This window comes from Sarcophilus harrisii, chromosome 4 (assembly GCF_902635505.1).
Source record: "Sarcophilus harrisii chromosome 4, mSarHar1.11, whole genome shotgun sequence".
NCBI classification, from domain to species: Eukaryota; Metazoa; Chordata; class Mammalia; order Dasyuromorphia; family Dasyuridae; genus Sarcophilus; species Sarcophilus harrisii.
Genome location: NC_045429.1, coordinates 378123407 through 378141890, shown reverse-complemented (window position 1 = coordinate 378141890; position 18484 = coordinate 378123407). Strand labels below are relative to the sequence as shown.

Here is an 18484-nt window from a genome sequence, read left to right as displayed (position 1 = left end):
GACCCAAGCACACCTGGGAGGCATCTCAGCTCCCAAAATGTGCTTGACCTGGCAAACCATAAATAGTAAAGTGGGTTAAATAGCAAAAGACCCAAGTCTTTTCATTGGATGGACTAAAAAGGAAGTAATCATTATTGATCAATGGTCACCAATGTTGATTACTTCCTGTGAGCCATGTCACTTCCTGAAGCTTAGATCTAGGGACTGACCTTCCTAGAGGTCTAGAGATCATATGACTTCCTGCCACCTGAACCCAAAGTCCAACCTTCTGGCTCTGCAGACCTCTGGGAATAAGGATGATGTGACCTACTCCATCGTCTCATTCACTCTTCTGAGTAAAACTGCCTGAAAGGTAGGCTGGTGATGCTCATTTATTGACCGCTTCAGTTCGAAGAAGACCTTCCAAAAATCAGGAGATGGTGATAAAATCTTCAGTCACTGGGAGAGGCAATCAGCATGGAGAGATCTTAAATAGCTGTGCATATATGCAGGTCAGAGGAAGAAAAGTAGACACAAAATAAGAGGAGACAACAAAGTAGAAAGTATCCATCAGTGAATAAAAAAGTGAATAAGCCACTTGTCTGTTAATTGGGCACAGGGCACTCCTTTTCAAGAACTCTTCCTTTAAAATCAAAAGTTTTGTCATTTTTTGTGCTTGTTTAGCCTGTATTTAGCTCAGTGCCAGGCACATAATATTAATTAATGCTGATTGGTTGAGTTATTGACTAAAGCACAGTGTGAGAAGGAGGATTCTGGGAAGATGGCTGAGTAGGTTGGTAAATTTCAAACTTTCCCAATTTCCCTCACAAATAAAACAAATTTATGCCTTGGGACGAACATAGACTGGTGAAAAATCAAGACAACTTGGGGCAGAATTGGGGGGTTTGGACTTCCTAGTCAGAGTGGAGAACTAAAGGGAAGCTTGAGGTACCATCCCTCTCACCCCACAATTAGAGGTGCTTACACTGATACCTCTTATTTTTTTAAAAAAATGACCCAGCAAGGAAAAACGAACCCCAGCATTGAAACATATTGTGGAAATAGGGAAGACCCAGGTTCATCTTCAGAGGAGGACACAAATAAAAGAAGCTTCCATCCCCAAAGAGCAATGAAAAATGATTCCCTGTCCAGAGAGAATTTATTTATTTATTTATTTTTTGCATTCTCTCTTTTTTTTTTTTATTTAATAGCCTTTTATTTACAGGATATATACATGGGTAACTTTACAGCATTAACAATTGCCAAACCTCTTGTTCCAATTTTTCACCTCTTACCCCCCCCACCCCCTCCCCTAGATGGCAGGATGACCAGTAGATGTTAAATATATTAAAATATAAATTAGATACACAATAAGTATACCTGACCAAAATGTTATTTTGCTGTAGAAAAAGAATCAGACTCTGAAATATTGTACAATTAGCTTGTGAAGGAAATCAAAAATGCAGGTGTGCATAAATATAGGAATTGGGAATTCAATGTAATGGTTTTTAGTCATCTCCCAGAGTTCTTTTTCTGGGCATAGCTAGTTCAGTTCATTACTGCTCCATTAGACATGATTTGGTTGATCTCGTTGCTGAGGATGGCCTGATCCATCAGAACTGGTCATCATATAGTATTGTTGTTGAAGTATATAATGATCTCCTGGTCCTGCTCATTTCACTCAGCATCAGTTCGTGTAAGTCTCTCCAGGCCTTTCTGAAATCATCCTGTTGGTCATTTCTTACAGAACAGTAATATTCCATAATTTTCATATACCACAATTTATTCAGCCATTCTCCAACTGATGGACATCCATTCAGTTTCCAGTTTCTAGCCACTACAAAAAGGGCTGCCACAAACATTCGTGCACATACAGGTCCCTTTCCCTTCTTTATAATCTCTTTGGGATATAATCCCAGTAGTAACACTGCTGGATCAAAGGGTATGCACAGTTTGATAACTTTTTGAGCATAGTTCCAAACTACTCTCCAAAATGGTTGGATTCGTTCACAACTCCACCAACAATGCATCAATGTCCCAGTTTTCCCGCATCCCCTCCAACAATCATCATTATTTTTTCCTGTCATCTTAGCCAATCTGACAGGTGTGTAGTGGTATCTTAGAGTTGTCTTAATTTGCATTTCTCTGATTAATAATGACTTGGAGCATCTTTTCATATGACTAGAAATAGTTTCAATTTCTTCATCTGAGAAATGTCTGTTCATATCCTTTGACCATTTTTCAATTGGAGAATGGCTTGATTTTTTATAAATTAGAGTTAATTCTCTATATATTTTGGAAATGAGGCCTTTATCAGAACCTTTGACTGTAAAAATATTTTCCCAGTTTATTGCTTCCCTTCTAATCTTGTCTGCATTAGTTTTGTTTGTACAAAAACTTTTCAGTTTGGTATAATCGAAATTTTCTATTTTGTGATCAGTAATGATCTCTAGTTCTGCTTTGGTCATAAAGACCTTCCCCTTCCACAGGTCTGAGAGGTAAACTATCCTATGTTCCTCTAATTTATTAATAATTTCATTCTTTATGCCTAGGTCATGAACCCATTTTGACCTTATCTTGGTGTACGGCATTAAGTATGGATCAATGCCTAGTTTCTGCCATATTAGTTTCCAATTTTCCCAGCAATTTTTATCAAACAGTAAGTTCTTATCCCAAAAGCTGGGATCTTTGGGTTTGTCAAAGACTAGGTTGCTATATTTGTTGACTGTTTTATCCCTTGAACCTAATCTATTCCACTGATCAACTAATATTCCTTAGCCAATACCAAATAGTTTTGGTAACTGCTGCTCTATAATATAATTTTAGATCTGGTACAGCTAAGCCACCATCATTTGATTCCAGAGAGAATTTATAGAAGAACTCAAAAAAGAATTCAAAAAGCAAATGAGAGACATTAAGGAAAAATTAAGGAAACAAATTAAAACCGCTCAAGAAAAACAAGAAGATGATGAAAAAAGAGTTAACCTATTAGAAAAGGAGCCACAGAGTTACAAAGATGAAAACAACACTTTGAAAATTAGAATTGAGCAAGAGAAAGTCAGTGGAGGTATGAGAGACCAAGAAATAACCAGACTATTAAAAATGAGAAAATAGAACAGAATGTGAAACATGTTATAAGAAAAATTACAATCTGGAAAACAGATCAAGAAAAGAAAATAGAAGAATAATTGGTCTGCCAGAAAGTTGTGATCAAAAAAGAAAACCTTGACATAATAATGCAGGAAATAATCCTAGAAATTTGCCTGGAATGGTAGAACATGAGGGGAAAATAGAAATAGAAAAAATCTACCAATCAGCACCTAAACAAGATCTGTGTGTTTTCCACAAAGAATTTGATTGCCAGATTTTGAAAGTTCAAAAAGAAAATTCTCCAAGAAACAAGAAAAAAAATTCAAATATTCTGGAGCTACAATTAGAATTGTACAAGACTTATCAGTAGCTACAGTAAAAGACTGGAGATCCTGGAATCATATATACAGACAAGCAAAATAATGAGATTTATGCCCAAAAATTCATATCCAGCAAAATTATCTATAATTTTGGAGGAAAAAAATGGACATTCAATGAAGATGCAGATTTCTAGGACTTTCTATCAACCAAACCCAAACTTATCCCAAACAGAAAATTCAACATATAAGATTTTAAGGAACTCAAAATGGACAAAATTTTTTTTAAACATGGGAAATGTATATTTATTGTTTAAGATTTACATGAATAATAGGGTAGCTCACAAGAAAGCATGGCAGAGTAAAGGCTAAAATAGTAATCATGATATATAAATGCAGTGCAGAGGAAGAATTAACACAGAGGCATTAGTGGGAGGATGAGGGCTTGTAGTTCTGAATACCTAATCACATAGGAAATGGGTTTAATAAGCAACACTAAATATATACCATAAAGGGAATAGCACCCTCTAAAATCTATAAAGAAATAAGGGAGAGAGATAAGTGAATGGAGAAGCAAAGGGTGGTGTAGGTAATTATTATAGAGCAGAATTTAATGAAAAAGTCAACAGGGATAGGAAAGACCTTTGTGTAGGGGGGGGTGTATGTAGTGGATGTATGTATATGTCTACATATGTATACATAAATATATCTTAACTGCAGCCTGCTTGGGAGTAGTGGGGGAGATAAAAGAGAGAAAAAGAATAAAGTAAAAAAGGTACACAGCAGAGAACAAAAAAATAATTTACAAGGAAGTAAAGAAAAGATGGACACTCAAGAATATTTCTTCTACTAAAATATACGTATATACTTAAACTGGGATTTGTTGTTATATCTTTTGAATCCTATCTAATGTTTTTCTGAGCATATAACAATGTAATCTTTTGTTTCACTTTGCTTTGTATTGCTTTTCTGTTTTTCTTTTCTTTTATGCTGTTCCTTCAAATAAAATAAATTTGATTAAAAATAATAAAAAAGGGAAAAAGAAGAGAGTGTCCATTAGATAAAATTATAGCATTTGGAAGGTTTTATTCATATAGTAATATAGCTAAATGGCTCAATGAATACAGTGCTGGGCTTGAAGTCAGGAAAACTTGAGTTTAAAACCTATCCTCAAACATTTAATAACTGTGGTCTCGGGCAGTTCACTTAAACTTTATCTGCCTAGTAGACATCTAGGTGAAGTTTCTCTGCTGAACAAGGAAATGGCAAACCATTCCAGTAGTAGACCAGCCTATGAACAATATGGCTCATGAGCTCATTAAGAGTTGGACAAGAGAACAAGGATAGCTAAAGGGTTTATTGAATGGAGGCCAAGGTCCTTGATAGAATAAGAAACTTCTATTTCAATCCTTAGTATCTGAGTTTAAAAAACAATGACCTTCAGCAACTGTCATAAAACCAATACAAACACAGCAGTGAAAGGGCTTTTTTTTTTATTTTGCCTCTAAGAGAGAAGGCAAAAAAAGATAAAAAAGAACAACTACTTCTGTTTGTTCCTTGTCAGCTTTTTTCCCCCCATCAGCTTTTTGAAACTCTCCTCAAAGGCATAACATGAATGTAATCATAGCTATGATGGAAAACAAGATTAAAGCTAAATAACAACAATCAAAAACAACAACCACAACCAAAAAATCCAGCTCACCAAGAATATTAAGGGAAGTAACTCCCATTCTCCACTAAGGAATTGAAAGGAGATCCTGTTCACAGTTTTCTCTTCTACAGTAATTTGGCTCAACTGAAAGCTAGGAAAAATAGGCTCTGATTTTGAAAACAAAAACAAACAACAACAAAAACTAGAGTATACCTAGCAATTTTTGAGAATAACATGAAAATAAATGGACAGATGCATGTTCTCTTTTTTTAGAACTAGTTTTCACAATTGTACTTTGTCAATGTAACATAAGAAATCCTTCTCTGTTGGATTGAAAAGTATTGTGTAAAATGCTGCTGTCCAAATTTTAATCCCTTTTTAAAGATGGAAAAATAAATAAGGAAAAGGAACCTGACCTCCATTTCTGTGTCAGTTTCAAAATGATGTTTAGGGTGAGTCAGTACCTGAGTCCTGGCCATTGACCATATTGGCTTAAAGAGTGACATCATGATTATTATAGCATTTTTCCATTTTGGACTATTCAAAAATTGTTTTATCTTTTCTTTATAAATCTGACTCCCCAAATTCTGTCACACTGAATTTATTAGAATTAGTGCCAACCACAAATTGTGTCATTTAAAAACAGCAATAATATTGAGTACTGAAATAATTTAAATGGTCCATTTGTCTTTTTTTTTTTTTACATATATAACAATGGCAGAATGACTTTAAAATGGCTTTAAAAATAGACTCCTCCAACCTCTTACTGATCTCTCGTGGTTTCTCTCCTCTCATCCCTTTTCCCTTCCTTTCTCTATGTCTGTATCTCTGTGTCTATGTCTCTGTCCTGTCTCTTTCTCCTCTTCCTCCTCCTCCTCTTCCTTTCTCTTTTCTCCTTCTCTCTTCCTCCCCTCTACCCCCTCTCATTCTTCCTTGCTTAGTCCCCTATTCCTCTCCCTCTGCATCTACTTTCTCTCTTACTCTACTGATCTGATATTTAGAATTAGTTAATTGCCATATACCTGATTTTTTTTTACCAGGTTTATAAAAATTATATTAGGAACGATTTACCTTAAGTGTCTGTATATAGGTAAATAGAACTTTTAAATATGATTCATGAATACAAAAGGAAATTGGAGATAAAATATGCACTTCAGAAATGAATAGTTATTAAATTCTTCACCATGGTTACTTTAGTGAATTTCTTAGCTACAAGTGAATGCTTTTCTGGTATGCTAGTTAGATACTGACAATGATATGGAAATTTCAGCAACCATCTCTAGGTTTTTTTATCTTCCAAAGCAACAATATGCAGTGAATTTCCACAATCTCCCTATTTTTCTCTTGTCTTTCCTTTATTTTCCTAATTCAAAAGTATATTAGTATGCTGTTACTGACCTAAAGCAACTGTTAAATTATACATAGTAGTGAAAAATATGAAATACATATGCAAACTGCAGTTTATGCTTTTGAGGAAGAACAATCATAATTTGTTTAAAAGCATGTACATTAATAAAGTCATAGACTCATAGGCTTAGAAATATAAAGGAACACATAAACAACATGGACCAATACCCTTATATTACAAATGAAGTGTCAGGGTGATTCTATAGGGGAAATGAGCTAATAAGAAGCATGAGTGGAATTTTAATGCTGCTCTTTTCTGCTCCATATCTAGTATCCTGACCTCCAAAACATGTTTTTTTTCTTTATGTTTGTAAAAGCATTGATAGGATGTAAAATCTGTAAGCCAGATGTATAATAACAGAGCCCTGACCTTGGAGTCAGAGAAACCTAATTTCATATCTAGCCTCAGATACTTTCTAATTCTGTGATTCTGTGCAAGTCACAACATCCGTTTGGCACAGTTTCCTCATCTATAAAATGGGGATAATATACCTCTTCATTAGGGTTGCTATAAAGATAATATTGGTACAGCACAGTGCCTACCTAGCTGTTATAATTATCATCAGTATAATCAAAATTAGGGCAATTATTACAACTTCTGTACTTCATCATATTTACTGCTCAGAAGAGACCTATGATACTTACAATCATTCCCAGGATCAGAGGTAAGTGGCCCATTTTCAAATAACTAGAGTCACAGGTGGTATTAGAGGTTGGGTCCCTGTTATTGCACATCTAGAAGTCTTGCTACTATACTATATTTTTTGTACCTATAAAAGGCTTAGTTAACCATGTATCCTTACTTCAAAAAGCAAACATAAGGCATTCAAACGTAATCGTTTGAACTAATTTACTTGCAAAATGTAGTTCTGAGGCTTACTTTTTCTTTTTTTTTTTTGCTATTTCTTTGTATCTGTCAGTATTTGTATCTGTGTCTATGTTTGTGTCTCTACCTCCCTCCCTATATACTTCCCTCTCTCCTTCCCCCTCTCTCTTCCTTTTCCTCCCCCTCTCCCTTTCCCTTCCCTCATCCTCTCTCACTCTGTTTCTCTCTTTATCTCTCTCTCTTTCTGTCTCTTTCTCTCCCTCTCTCCTTCCCCCCTTCTGTGTCTCTTACTGTTGTGTATCTCTCTCTCCTCTCTTCTCTTTCCCTCTCTTCCCCTCCTTTTGCTTTTTTAACTGAGGTTTTGTGTTGCTCATATATTTCATTTATTGAACATGTAATTGTACATAGCCACATGAATACATACATATATATATATATATATATATATATATATCTACACAGATACATGATTACAAGGCTCAGTGATGAAACTATGAACTCAACCATATGTGTAAGATTACAAATTTCAAAATTACCAGACACTCAAAAATACTTAGATGTATAGAATTAGCCAATACTAATATGTAACAATAAATATAATATGTATATATACATACACAAAATATATATGTGTGTTTAAATCATATATCCTCCACAACATAGTATATATTTTTCCCCCTGAAGATTTCAAAGCATTTTTAATGGAAATAAGACTCAAAACACTTCTAAGAGGAAAAGAATAGATTTCTATATCTCCAATGTCTATGAAACCAGCCATATTGAATCAATCTACAGTTGATAAAATTGTAAATTTTGAGTTGAAGAGAACCTCAGAGGTTACCTAGTCTAACACTGTCATTCTATGGAAGCAAAAAGAGATCCTGAATGGTAAAATGATGCCCCGAATCACAAAAACAATAAGTGACAGAGCCAAGGTGAGAGTCTAGATCTTTTAAATCCAAATATAACGGTCTTTCTAGTGCATCAAACTGATAATTACAAAGTCCACTGTTCTCTTTTACCTGCATAATACTATTGTCACTAACACTTCCAAAAATGACATTTAAAATTGTGATTTTCTTGCATACTCTTCTTTAGTTTCTGTTGCTCAATAGGTCTACAATTCTTTGTTAGTAAGAAAATGAAATGTAAAGTGCTTACTTTGGGGATCAATCAAAATAAAATCTCCTGAATTACTTGATTATCAATAGCCAATCTCCCTGAGTCCTACCTTCAAAATTCTAATGTCTTTAGTACGAATTACATAGTAGTTTAACTAAATTCGTAAACCAAGATTTTTATTTTATTTTATTTTGCTTTTCTGGTATCTAAGAAATATGACCTCTTAGAATTGTAAAATTTTAATATGATTTTCTTTGACCTCATTCTCTCAGCTCCATATTGCTACATATCTGCATTAAGGGTTTCAAGGTACTCCAAAAGGTTATGGGTAGAGGTTCCAACAACTATGTTCCCAAGTTCCATTTAACCAATTAAGACTGATTAAAATATAGAAATTTTATACAGGCATATTTACTTCAAAGATATATCATGAACAAATGTACAAACATTTAATATAACAATCCTATACTATCACTAATCCCTCCTATACCACCTTGATCTGTTAGTGGTATGGGGAAAAAGATATGATTAAGCTCATAATTTTGCTCAATTCTAATATAGCATTGTCCTGTCAAGTTCACATCTAAATACAGCATTGTTGCAAGATGAATTATTCCTGAACAGAGGTCTTGAAAGTCACTTCCAAAAGTCAATCCTGACTCCTCATGTCATCAGTGCTACTCTGGCTATGAAACTATATTCTGGAGGGACGCAATGCTGAAGAAGGCTTCATTCTTTTTATACCTCACTAATTCTTTGAATTCAGGTCTTAGACTTCATTCCCTTCACTGGTCACCAAGCTTGAAGCCAAGAGGAGACTGATATTGATATGTTTTTTTGAATCACTCTTCATCCAATCAAAAAGCCTTTTCTTAACCATATTTTTAGCTGAATGGAACCACTTACAGAATGACTATACATGCTTCAGTTTCTTTAAGACATTTTCTTTATACATCATAATTCTCCTAGAGGTTGCTTCTTAGAATCTTCTTTGTAAACAGATACCATTTCCTTCCATAATTTCCTCCTTGGAGAGATAATCCATCTTCTCCCTAGCAATCTATATGTGGATGACATTTGAACAATGAATATATGCACTGAATTCCCATTTCAGAATTTTGAAGCTAAAAGGAATTTACAAGATTATTTTGTCATAGTGTACTTTTTCATATACTTTTGGTTTTCTTTAATTTAATCCAGTATCCTGTTGAAGCTGTCAACAATCTAATCCTTAGCCATTTTTGAAAGTTTGGTTATAACCCTTTGTTTGTTTTTGGTTTGTTTTGTCCTTGATAAAGAGTCTTATTTTTAAAGATGTCCTAAAAAATTAATAGCCCAAATAAGATTAAGAATTACAAGTTACTTAATATGTTTGACATTCTGAAATAAAATATTTCAGGACATATTAGCTTAAAAGTTAGTGTTTGATTCAAAAGGAAAATAGTGATGGAATCATAGGTCTGATGTGTAGCTTCAGTAATGTAGTAAAAAGAAAGCCTGAGCTTTTTATTTTATCAACTATCCTTCCAGAGCTAAAATGATGGAAAAATGACTTATAGTCAAGTTAGATGACATCTATAGAGGTCCAGGGTGAGATTTAATGATTCAGGTCATTCATCTGAAAAATTTCAGAAGGATTGATTTGTCTAGATTTGTCTGGAATATAAATATATATACCAGTGAATCAGGCTTACTAGTTTTATATGTCACACCTTTATTCCCTTATCATTTACTTTCTGTTATGTATTGATTCCTCTTAAGTTTTCTGGTTGTTCTTATTCTTTAACTTTAGCATTAACATGACAAGTGGTCCACATAAATTTCAGTGAATTATTTTCCTCAATTAACTTTTTTTACTTCCTTTTGCATTTGGCCAGTTGTACTTTTAAAGGAGTTATTTTACTCAGTGGATTTTTTTATATATATTTCACCAATCCTCTTTTTCAAGGAGTTGTTTTCTTTTTCCATTTTGGAAATTTATTTATTTATTTATTTTTTAGGAGCTGCTTTCTTCAATTTCTATGATTCCTTTTCGAAAGTGTTGTCTTCCCCCCCTCCCCACAAAACGCAACTTTCATCACTCTCCTGAAAAGCTTTCATTTCTTTTCCCCATTTTTCTTCTGTCTCTTTTTAAAGCTCCTTTTTGAACAGTTCCAAGAGAGCCTTTTGAATGAGAGACCAGTTCATATCCCTCTTTGAGGTTTCACTTGAAGACATTTTGCCTTTGCTGTTCTCTTTTGGGTTTGTGTTCTGATCTTTCCTCTTTCCTTAATAGCTCTCTATGGTCAGAGTTTTTGCTTATTTTAAAAGGTTGGGGTCTGCTTTTAGGACCTAAGAAAGATTGTTCCGAGCTTCCTCTTCAAGGCAACAAAGACTTCTCATTGACTGCACGGGGCTGGTGCTGCAGGCTTCCCCACTGCAACGAGTGGCCTGGCCAAGTCCTGCCTGTTATTTTTTGGTTCAGGGACTCACAATTTGCCTTCTGGAGGTCTCACAGATGGTCTGCTGATCTAGTATTTTGAACACTGCTGTATTTTGGCCTCCTGCTAGATTCCCTATGGACCTCTCTGTGCTTCCCTGCACAAGCTTGTGAGTCTGTGTTCAGCCCCATTTTCCCCCTGCTCAATTGAGCTCAGACTTTTTCTGAAAACCAAGATATCTTAAGCTGGAAAATTAATACATTCCAAATGTTTATTGGTTCTGTCACTCCAAAATCCATTCAAAGGGTTGTTCTAGTATTAATTCTGAGGGAAACTGTTTGGAGCTCAGGCAATGTCCTGTCTATTCCCCATCATTTTGGCTCTGCCCCACATTATTTTCAATCTAAGATAAAAGCAAATGTTTATAAAAATAGGAAAAGAGTATACTGTAGACATTTTTAAACAAAAGTACTAAAATATTATTGAAATCTAATCATTAGTTCTGGCTTTTAGAATACAAAAGTTTATCATCAGGCATTTGAAGCCCAGCAAAATGTGTTTTAGGCCTTCTGTCATATTATTTATTCCATTTTTGTTGTTGATATTCATGTCTTTTGGTTATGTCTAACTCTTCTTGACCCCATTTAGGATTTCTTGGCAAAGAACTCAGGTGGTTTGTTTTTTCCTTCTCTAATTCATTTTTGCAGCTGAGGAACTGAGACAAATGGTATTAAATGACTTGCCTAGGATAACATAGCTAGTAAATATCTGAGGCCAGTTTTGAACACATAAAGATGAATCTTTCTGATTCCAAGATTAGTACTCTTCCCATTGTGCCATTTAGCTGCAATCTTATTCTACTAGCATTAACTAAAATCCTTCTCTGGTAATATCCAAATGTTATGGATTTAGCAGGGTAAGAAGGATATAAACATTTATATGGAACATAACTTTATTCCAGGAATTATGCTAAATATTTTTTTTATAAATATCACCTTATTTGATCCTCATGGCAAGATAGGAGCTGTTATTATCACCATTCTGAAGTTGAGGAAACCGAGGCAAACAAAGACTAAGATAACAGAGCTAAAAAAAATCTAAGATCTTTCTGACTAAAGTCAACTTACTACCTACTACACAGTACATGTGAGAAAGCTATAGTCAAGGATGTTTTTGAAAAGGAACAAGTCAATATGGATAGCTTGGTTGCACAGTGGATAGAGCACTGGGCTTGGAATCGGGAAGTCTAACCTCAGATACTTACTGTGTGACTTTGAGCAAGTCACTTAACCCTGTTTGCTATAAAAATGAGCTAAGGAAGTAAATGGCAAGCCACTTCAAGATCTTTGTCAGGAAAACCCTACTTGGTATAATGAAGTGTAGGACACAACTAAAATGACTGAACAACATGTGAACATAATCAGAAATTGAATTCTGCCTTGGGTAGATAGCATGGTACAGTGGACTGTACATTGGTTCTGGGAAGAACACGATGATGGTGATGATTGGACTTGGGTTCCAAATCTGAATTTAATATTTATAAATGGTATGATCTTGGGCAATCATTAAATTTCTCCCTGGATCTCAGTCTCCTCATGTGTGAAATTATTTAGACCAGTTGACTTCTGAGATTCCATCAAGTTTTAATTCTTTCATCATAAAATAAGACAAATAGCCAAGTCTCCTCATTATTTAGGCTTTTTAACACTGGACCCTCTCTCTTTAAAGATTGGATCATGTTTTGTACTAAATGGGTTTATTGTGTTTCTTCTATTTCTATCTTCATTCTATGAAGTTTATACTTAGTAAATTGTTGCTGTTTCATCTTCAGTACTCTCTGTACTTCCTACATACTCCTACCCTCCCTAAAAAATCTATTACTGTGTACTTCATATTCACTATCTATAATCAAGAGTTTAATGATTCAGAAATGAATGGTTCAATTTTTGAACACAAGATATTTGCCCTAGAATTTTGATGAGAAACATAATTTAAGAGAAAGAAAGCCATTACTAAAGAGATAACAGAAAGCTAGAATTCAAAGGAAGATTAAATATATGGATTTTGTTTGAGGACTAATGTATTTCTTGTTTTTATTTAAATATAGTCGGTCTATGGATTACAAAATGATATTCGAAGCCACAGTCCAACCCACACACCCATACCAGAAACTAAGCCTCCCACAGAAGATGAATTGCACCAACAGGTTTGTTTACTTTCTAAAAGACTTAATAAAATATTATTGCAAAACTAAACTGAGAACAAGGTGCTATTGCTATGTACTTCTTAGGAATTATGTAATGAAAATATATCTTCAAAAGTTATTTTCTTTTATTATTTTTCTTATTGATAATATACAATATTTACAGTGTTTCAGTAAAATACTTATTTATATTATATTATATTATATATATATATATATATATATATATATATATATATATTATATTATATGAACCTTCTATCAACCATGCATTCCCCAAGAAACTTTTTCCTTTGTCCTTAGGTTTCTCTCTAATTATTTAAAAAAAAAACATTTTTTCCTAGGAATTTTTACTATTCAGGGGACTAGTGATATATCACATATCTTAATATATATTATATATATATATATTCATATATATATATATATCTTAATATCTTCACATATCCCCAAGACTCCAAGGTAGAATATTCAGTCACAATTTACATGCAACCTACAATTTCATACCACTTTCCCGTATGATCGTTTCTTAATTCTATAGTTCTGATTTCTATGACTCAGAACTTGAGAAATCTTGAAATACAGTTCATGTGCCTATATACATAAGTAACAACATATATCCAGATGCTACTACTCAATATATGAATAAACTATTATTCTTTCTACAATAATGTAGATTTCCATACTTTTTATTCTTGATGTAAATGCAGTGCTTAATGGCTCATAACCCCACCAACTTGTCTGGTGGGTCAAGAGAAAATTGCTTTCTAGATTCAAAGTATCTTATGGGTCTTATACTCTATGAGTTCATAAACCTCAACTAATGTCCTTACTTTAATAGTCAGACAGAAGGCTTAATTCCTTGAGAGAGGGAGCTAGATAGTTATGAAAGATAAATTAAATTAGGGCAGTGGTAATGTTTTATTTGTTTATACATATGCGTTTCTTTTTTTATTTTAAATAAGCATTTATTTCAATTTATTTATATTTATATATTATATCATTCTATATAATATAGAATGATATAATATATACAAATATATATTTAAATTTATCTAAATAAGCATATATATACATATGCTGTAGAATATAGGAAATATAGAAAAACTCCCTACTGATTGACATACTCCTATGGCTAATATACACCATCCCCCCTTAGGTGATAGAGAATACAAACTAAAACATTTGAAGACTTTGGAATCCTTTTATAATGACATTCCAATTCTGCAATTCATTAATAATGGGATACTTAGATTGTTTCAGTCACCAATTTCATTTTGTGTTTTGTTTTCCTTTTTATTTGACCTACTTCTCCTAATACTCTCCTGTACACTACCTTATAAAGGGATTGTTAACAGTAGATTTGGTGGAACAGTAGCATAAGCATTATCAGCTCTTTCCTAATGTATTTTTAATCTATGTAAGACAATACATTATTAGAAATAGTTTTCAGGGAAGCCTTTTATTCAAAAGTTTTATTTATGTGATTTTGTATATAGGGCGAGGCAGTCAAGTCAGGGAAGTTTGGAGATCAGATATTTTTCTAAGAAGTGTCTCTGATCTTTCATTTGTCTGGCCTTCAGAGGCAGTGAGTCAGAATTGGAAAAAAAGTTGAAAGTATAAATGATGAAATGATTTCATTTTTGAACAAAATAGTTAAAATATGACTATCCTTTGCTTTTTGTTAACTCAGTGGGATGTTGAAGAAGTCATTTGCTTTTTAAGGGGAAAAAAAATGATGTTGCCTTATTTTATTAAATCAGGTAGAATCCTAAAAAAAAAAAAAAATTGTCTACAGGCAGTGGATTCAACTGTCATCTCATTGGTTTCAGTTCTCATAACTAGATTGCACTAGAGAGTAAATTAGTTATTTGAAGAATGATATTACCTCCATAGATATTTTTGATTCTATTTATTTTACTGATTTCATCAAATGCCAGTTCAGCACTGAACAGATTCAGAATTTGGAGATGGAAATTATGTGAGTAAAAGAAAATATCTATGACGCCCTGTAACTGTTTCTCCTTCTTTTTTCCCCCAGATAAAATACTGGCAAATACAGTTAGACAGACACCGCTTAAAAATGTCCAAAGTTGCTGATAGGTAAGGATTTTAAGATCTTGCCCTTTTAAAGTCATAAATTAAAGATAGGAAGGAAAAGTATCAAAGATGGCAGGGAAATGTGGCATTACAGGATAAAACTGAGGTGAATAATTCAAGACTTCTCAAAAAGAACAGAAAAAGGATCTGAGTTACTTGGATGGAATGATAATTTCTTGCTTGGATCCCCACATGTATGGGAAGCATCTCAATTCCACTTATGATAGAGACTTAGATCTGAATCTCTTTACTATAAGTAGGAAGGAAGCTTCCAGTTTCCTGGTTCAATTTAATACAGTAAAACTAATATTATTTTAAGAACAACTTTGAAGAATTAAGTCATTTTGACTATTATAAATACCCAAATTAATTACAAAGGACATATGAAGGAAGATCCTTTCTGCAGCCAGGGAAAAAAGTGTTAAATAAAAGTCTATATAGAGTGGTTTTACATATAAACATATATGTATATATGTATGTATATGTATATATGTGTGCGTTTGTATACATATGTGTCTGTAATATGTATGAGTATCTACAGACACACACACACACACACACATATATATATATATATATATATATATATATATCCATCCTAATAATAGCCATCTCTAGGACAATGGGGGGAGGCAAAAAAAAAAGGAGGAAATGTTACAAGTTATACATAGTAGATTTGCAGTTTCATGTACAATTGTCTTTTTTTTTTCTATTCTGCTTTGGAAATGCTTATTTTATTTCTTAAATTCAAAATAAAATACAACTAAAAAACAAAAGAGTTATAAGCTTTGAGGGGTTTCAGGTCTTTTTTTTTTCCTTTGGTAAATGACATAGAGTTCCCATATTGCTTTATCACCAAATTGCTTTCTTTGGATTCATTTTTCATAATTAACATGTCACACTGCATTTCCCCACCATGGTAGGAGGGGATGAAATAAGCATTGTTAAGCATTTACTATGTGCCAAATATTGTACTAAATGCTTTATGAATCAAGTATTATTTCATTTGGTTCTCACAACTAGATCAGAGGTTAAAAGGACTTATTTAGGGTTATACAGTTAGTATGATGACTCTTTTGATCAAACCAGATTAAATCTGAAGCCAGAATTGAATTCAGGTCTTTCTGACTTTACTCCCAGCATTCTATCCACTACTCCCCCTATCTGCCACTAATTCTGCTTAAATCCTACCTTTACTATTTTATGTGACATTGGACATATTATTTAATCTTCTTGTCTTCTTGATCCATAATTTCCTCCTCTATAAAGTGAGGAAATTGGAACAGATGACTTCTCAAGTCATTTCTATCTTTGAAGCTGAAATCTTACTTTAAAATCTTATTTTTGACACTTCATAGGTGAGAGATACTCAGTTCTCAATCAATAGTTGAGCCAATCACTTCATAAGTAGAAAAAATGAAGATGAAGAATGGATGTGACTTCACATGTATGCTGAAGCCAACTCCTTCTGGCTCAAGAATCCCGATAGTGAAATCTTTAATATGAGCATTATATCTCGGATATTGGCAAAACTACAAATATATGCCACATATATATGATTGTAGTTTGCCATTTTGTATTAGTAAGTGATAGAGAAAATATTAATAATGCAAATTAAGGCAAAAAATGTGTCATGTATACTTTTTTGGAGACAGTTAAATATTTGCCAGTATATGCCTAGTTAAGACTTATCCATAATCAATATCTTTATTGCTATTATTTACCAGTTCTCTGAGTTCATTAATAAAAATGAGTCCATGTATACAAAATAGAATTATGGAAGTATTGAAAATGATATGAAATTTGAGTTTCCTGTTATACTGTTAAATAAGTTGGATTACCTTGGTAAAATGTCTTGCAACTTCTTTCATTTGAGCTGTGTTGAATTATACTTAGAGAAACTCTAAAATTGTTTAGTATGTCCTTCTTTTGCTTGTTCCTAGTCTACTAAGCTACACAGAACAGTATGTTGAATATGATCCCTTTCTTGTACCACCTGATCCTTCTAATCCATGGATGTCAGATGATACCACTTTCTGGGAACTTGAAGCAAGGTTGGTGACTTTTTAACTCTCTTTTTGACAAAGGTTATTCTTTATCTGAGGATTTGCTCTAAATGAAAAGAATCCTAGAATTTTTTACATTTTGAGAAGCATTAGTTTTCCTATAGGAATATGGTAGTCAATGATGTATTTCTCTTCCCCTTGTTCCTTTGAACTAGAAGCATTTTTCTGAGCCCTATAATAGCTAACATCTACTTTCATAAGCTGCAGAGACATGACACACTGGTTTTAAAGACTTACTCACAAAAGGGAGAGGAATTTCCATTTCTGAAAGTGATCCAAATTGATTAGCTCCTGAAGCACTCTCTATCTCACCTCCAGTAATCCCTAATTTATGAACACTCATCTAGTACATGAATCAGTGACCCCTCAGCATAATCCAAATAATTTGAGTGATACTTCTGAAATGATGGGAATTTCTGGCTGAAATAAATACATTTAGGGTTATGGTTACCTTTAATGAAAGGAGAAAGGGAAGAAGAAAGCTATGACATAGTAAATTATGGACTATAATTATATATCATCTATTATGTATATAATATTATATATTAGGGTACAAATGTGTGTTTTATAAATGACATAGATATGTAAAATGCTTAGAACATATATAAGAAAATCCCAACATGCAGTTAAATGAATTTACTTTAGAGATAAGCCACTAGAATTTCCCTATCCTGCCCTTTCCATTATAGCTGGAGGAAGAATCATCCAAGAGCACATAGAAGAGAAGTCACCCGAATAACTACACAAGATAGTGCTAAGTAAAAGTCACAAGATAACAGCACCTCACTTTATAAAATAAGGATTTAGTTTAGTATCGATGCCTAAGTAGATTCCATGACCTTTCTTCTACATCCAGCCAGTGATCCATAACTGTTTTAGCAAGTCCAGGCTAATTCAATCTGTTCACTATAGAATTATCTAATTTGGCAGGAACCTTAGGCATGAGGGAAACACACTGAGGGAGAAGTTAAATGCCAGCTAATTAGGGTTAGAGCCTCAGAGATTAAAATTCATGTCTCAATCTCTATTCCCATACTTAAAAAACAAAACAAATAAACAAAACACAGAGCTTCTCTCTCTATCTTACCCAAACTATATGCACTTGGGATACTTCCAGTCCTAGTCCATCCCTGATTTGCATGAGGGATTTGACCTAGTCCCTTATTTTCTGAATTGGACTAGTTCATGCCTACTTATACAATATGGTAGCCACTCCCTCTCGCTTCTGGAGACTCACAATATTAAGGCTAATTTTAATGTAGACACTTGATCTGCTTAGCACATTGGGCTAATTTTAATGTAG

The 18484-nt window shown here is 33.5% G+C and overlaps 1 protein-coding gene across 3 annotated transcripts in view; it reads left to right on the top strand.

Annotated features, from left to right (window-relative positions):
- RGS7 (regulator of G protein signaling 7) overlaps positions 1-18484 on the top strand; it is a 648000-nt gene that overhangs the window by 597599 nt on the left and 31917 nt on the right. For all 3 annotated transcript variants that reach the window (XM_003767790.2, XM_031966955.1, XM_031966954.1), the window contains 3 exons: positions 12920-13018; positions 15057-15118; positions 17059-17169. In XM_003767790.2, the coding sequence (XP_003767838.1) occupies positions 12920-13018; positions 15057-15118; positions 17059-17169 (272 nt within the window). The remainder of the gene's footprint in view (positions 1-12919; positions 13019-15056; positions 15119-17058; positions 17170-18484) is intronic.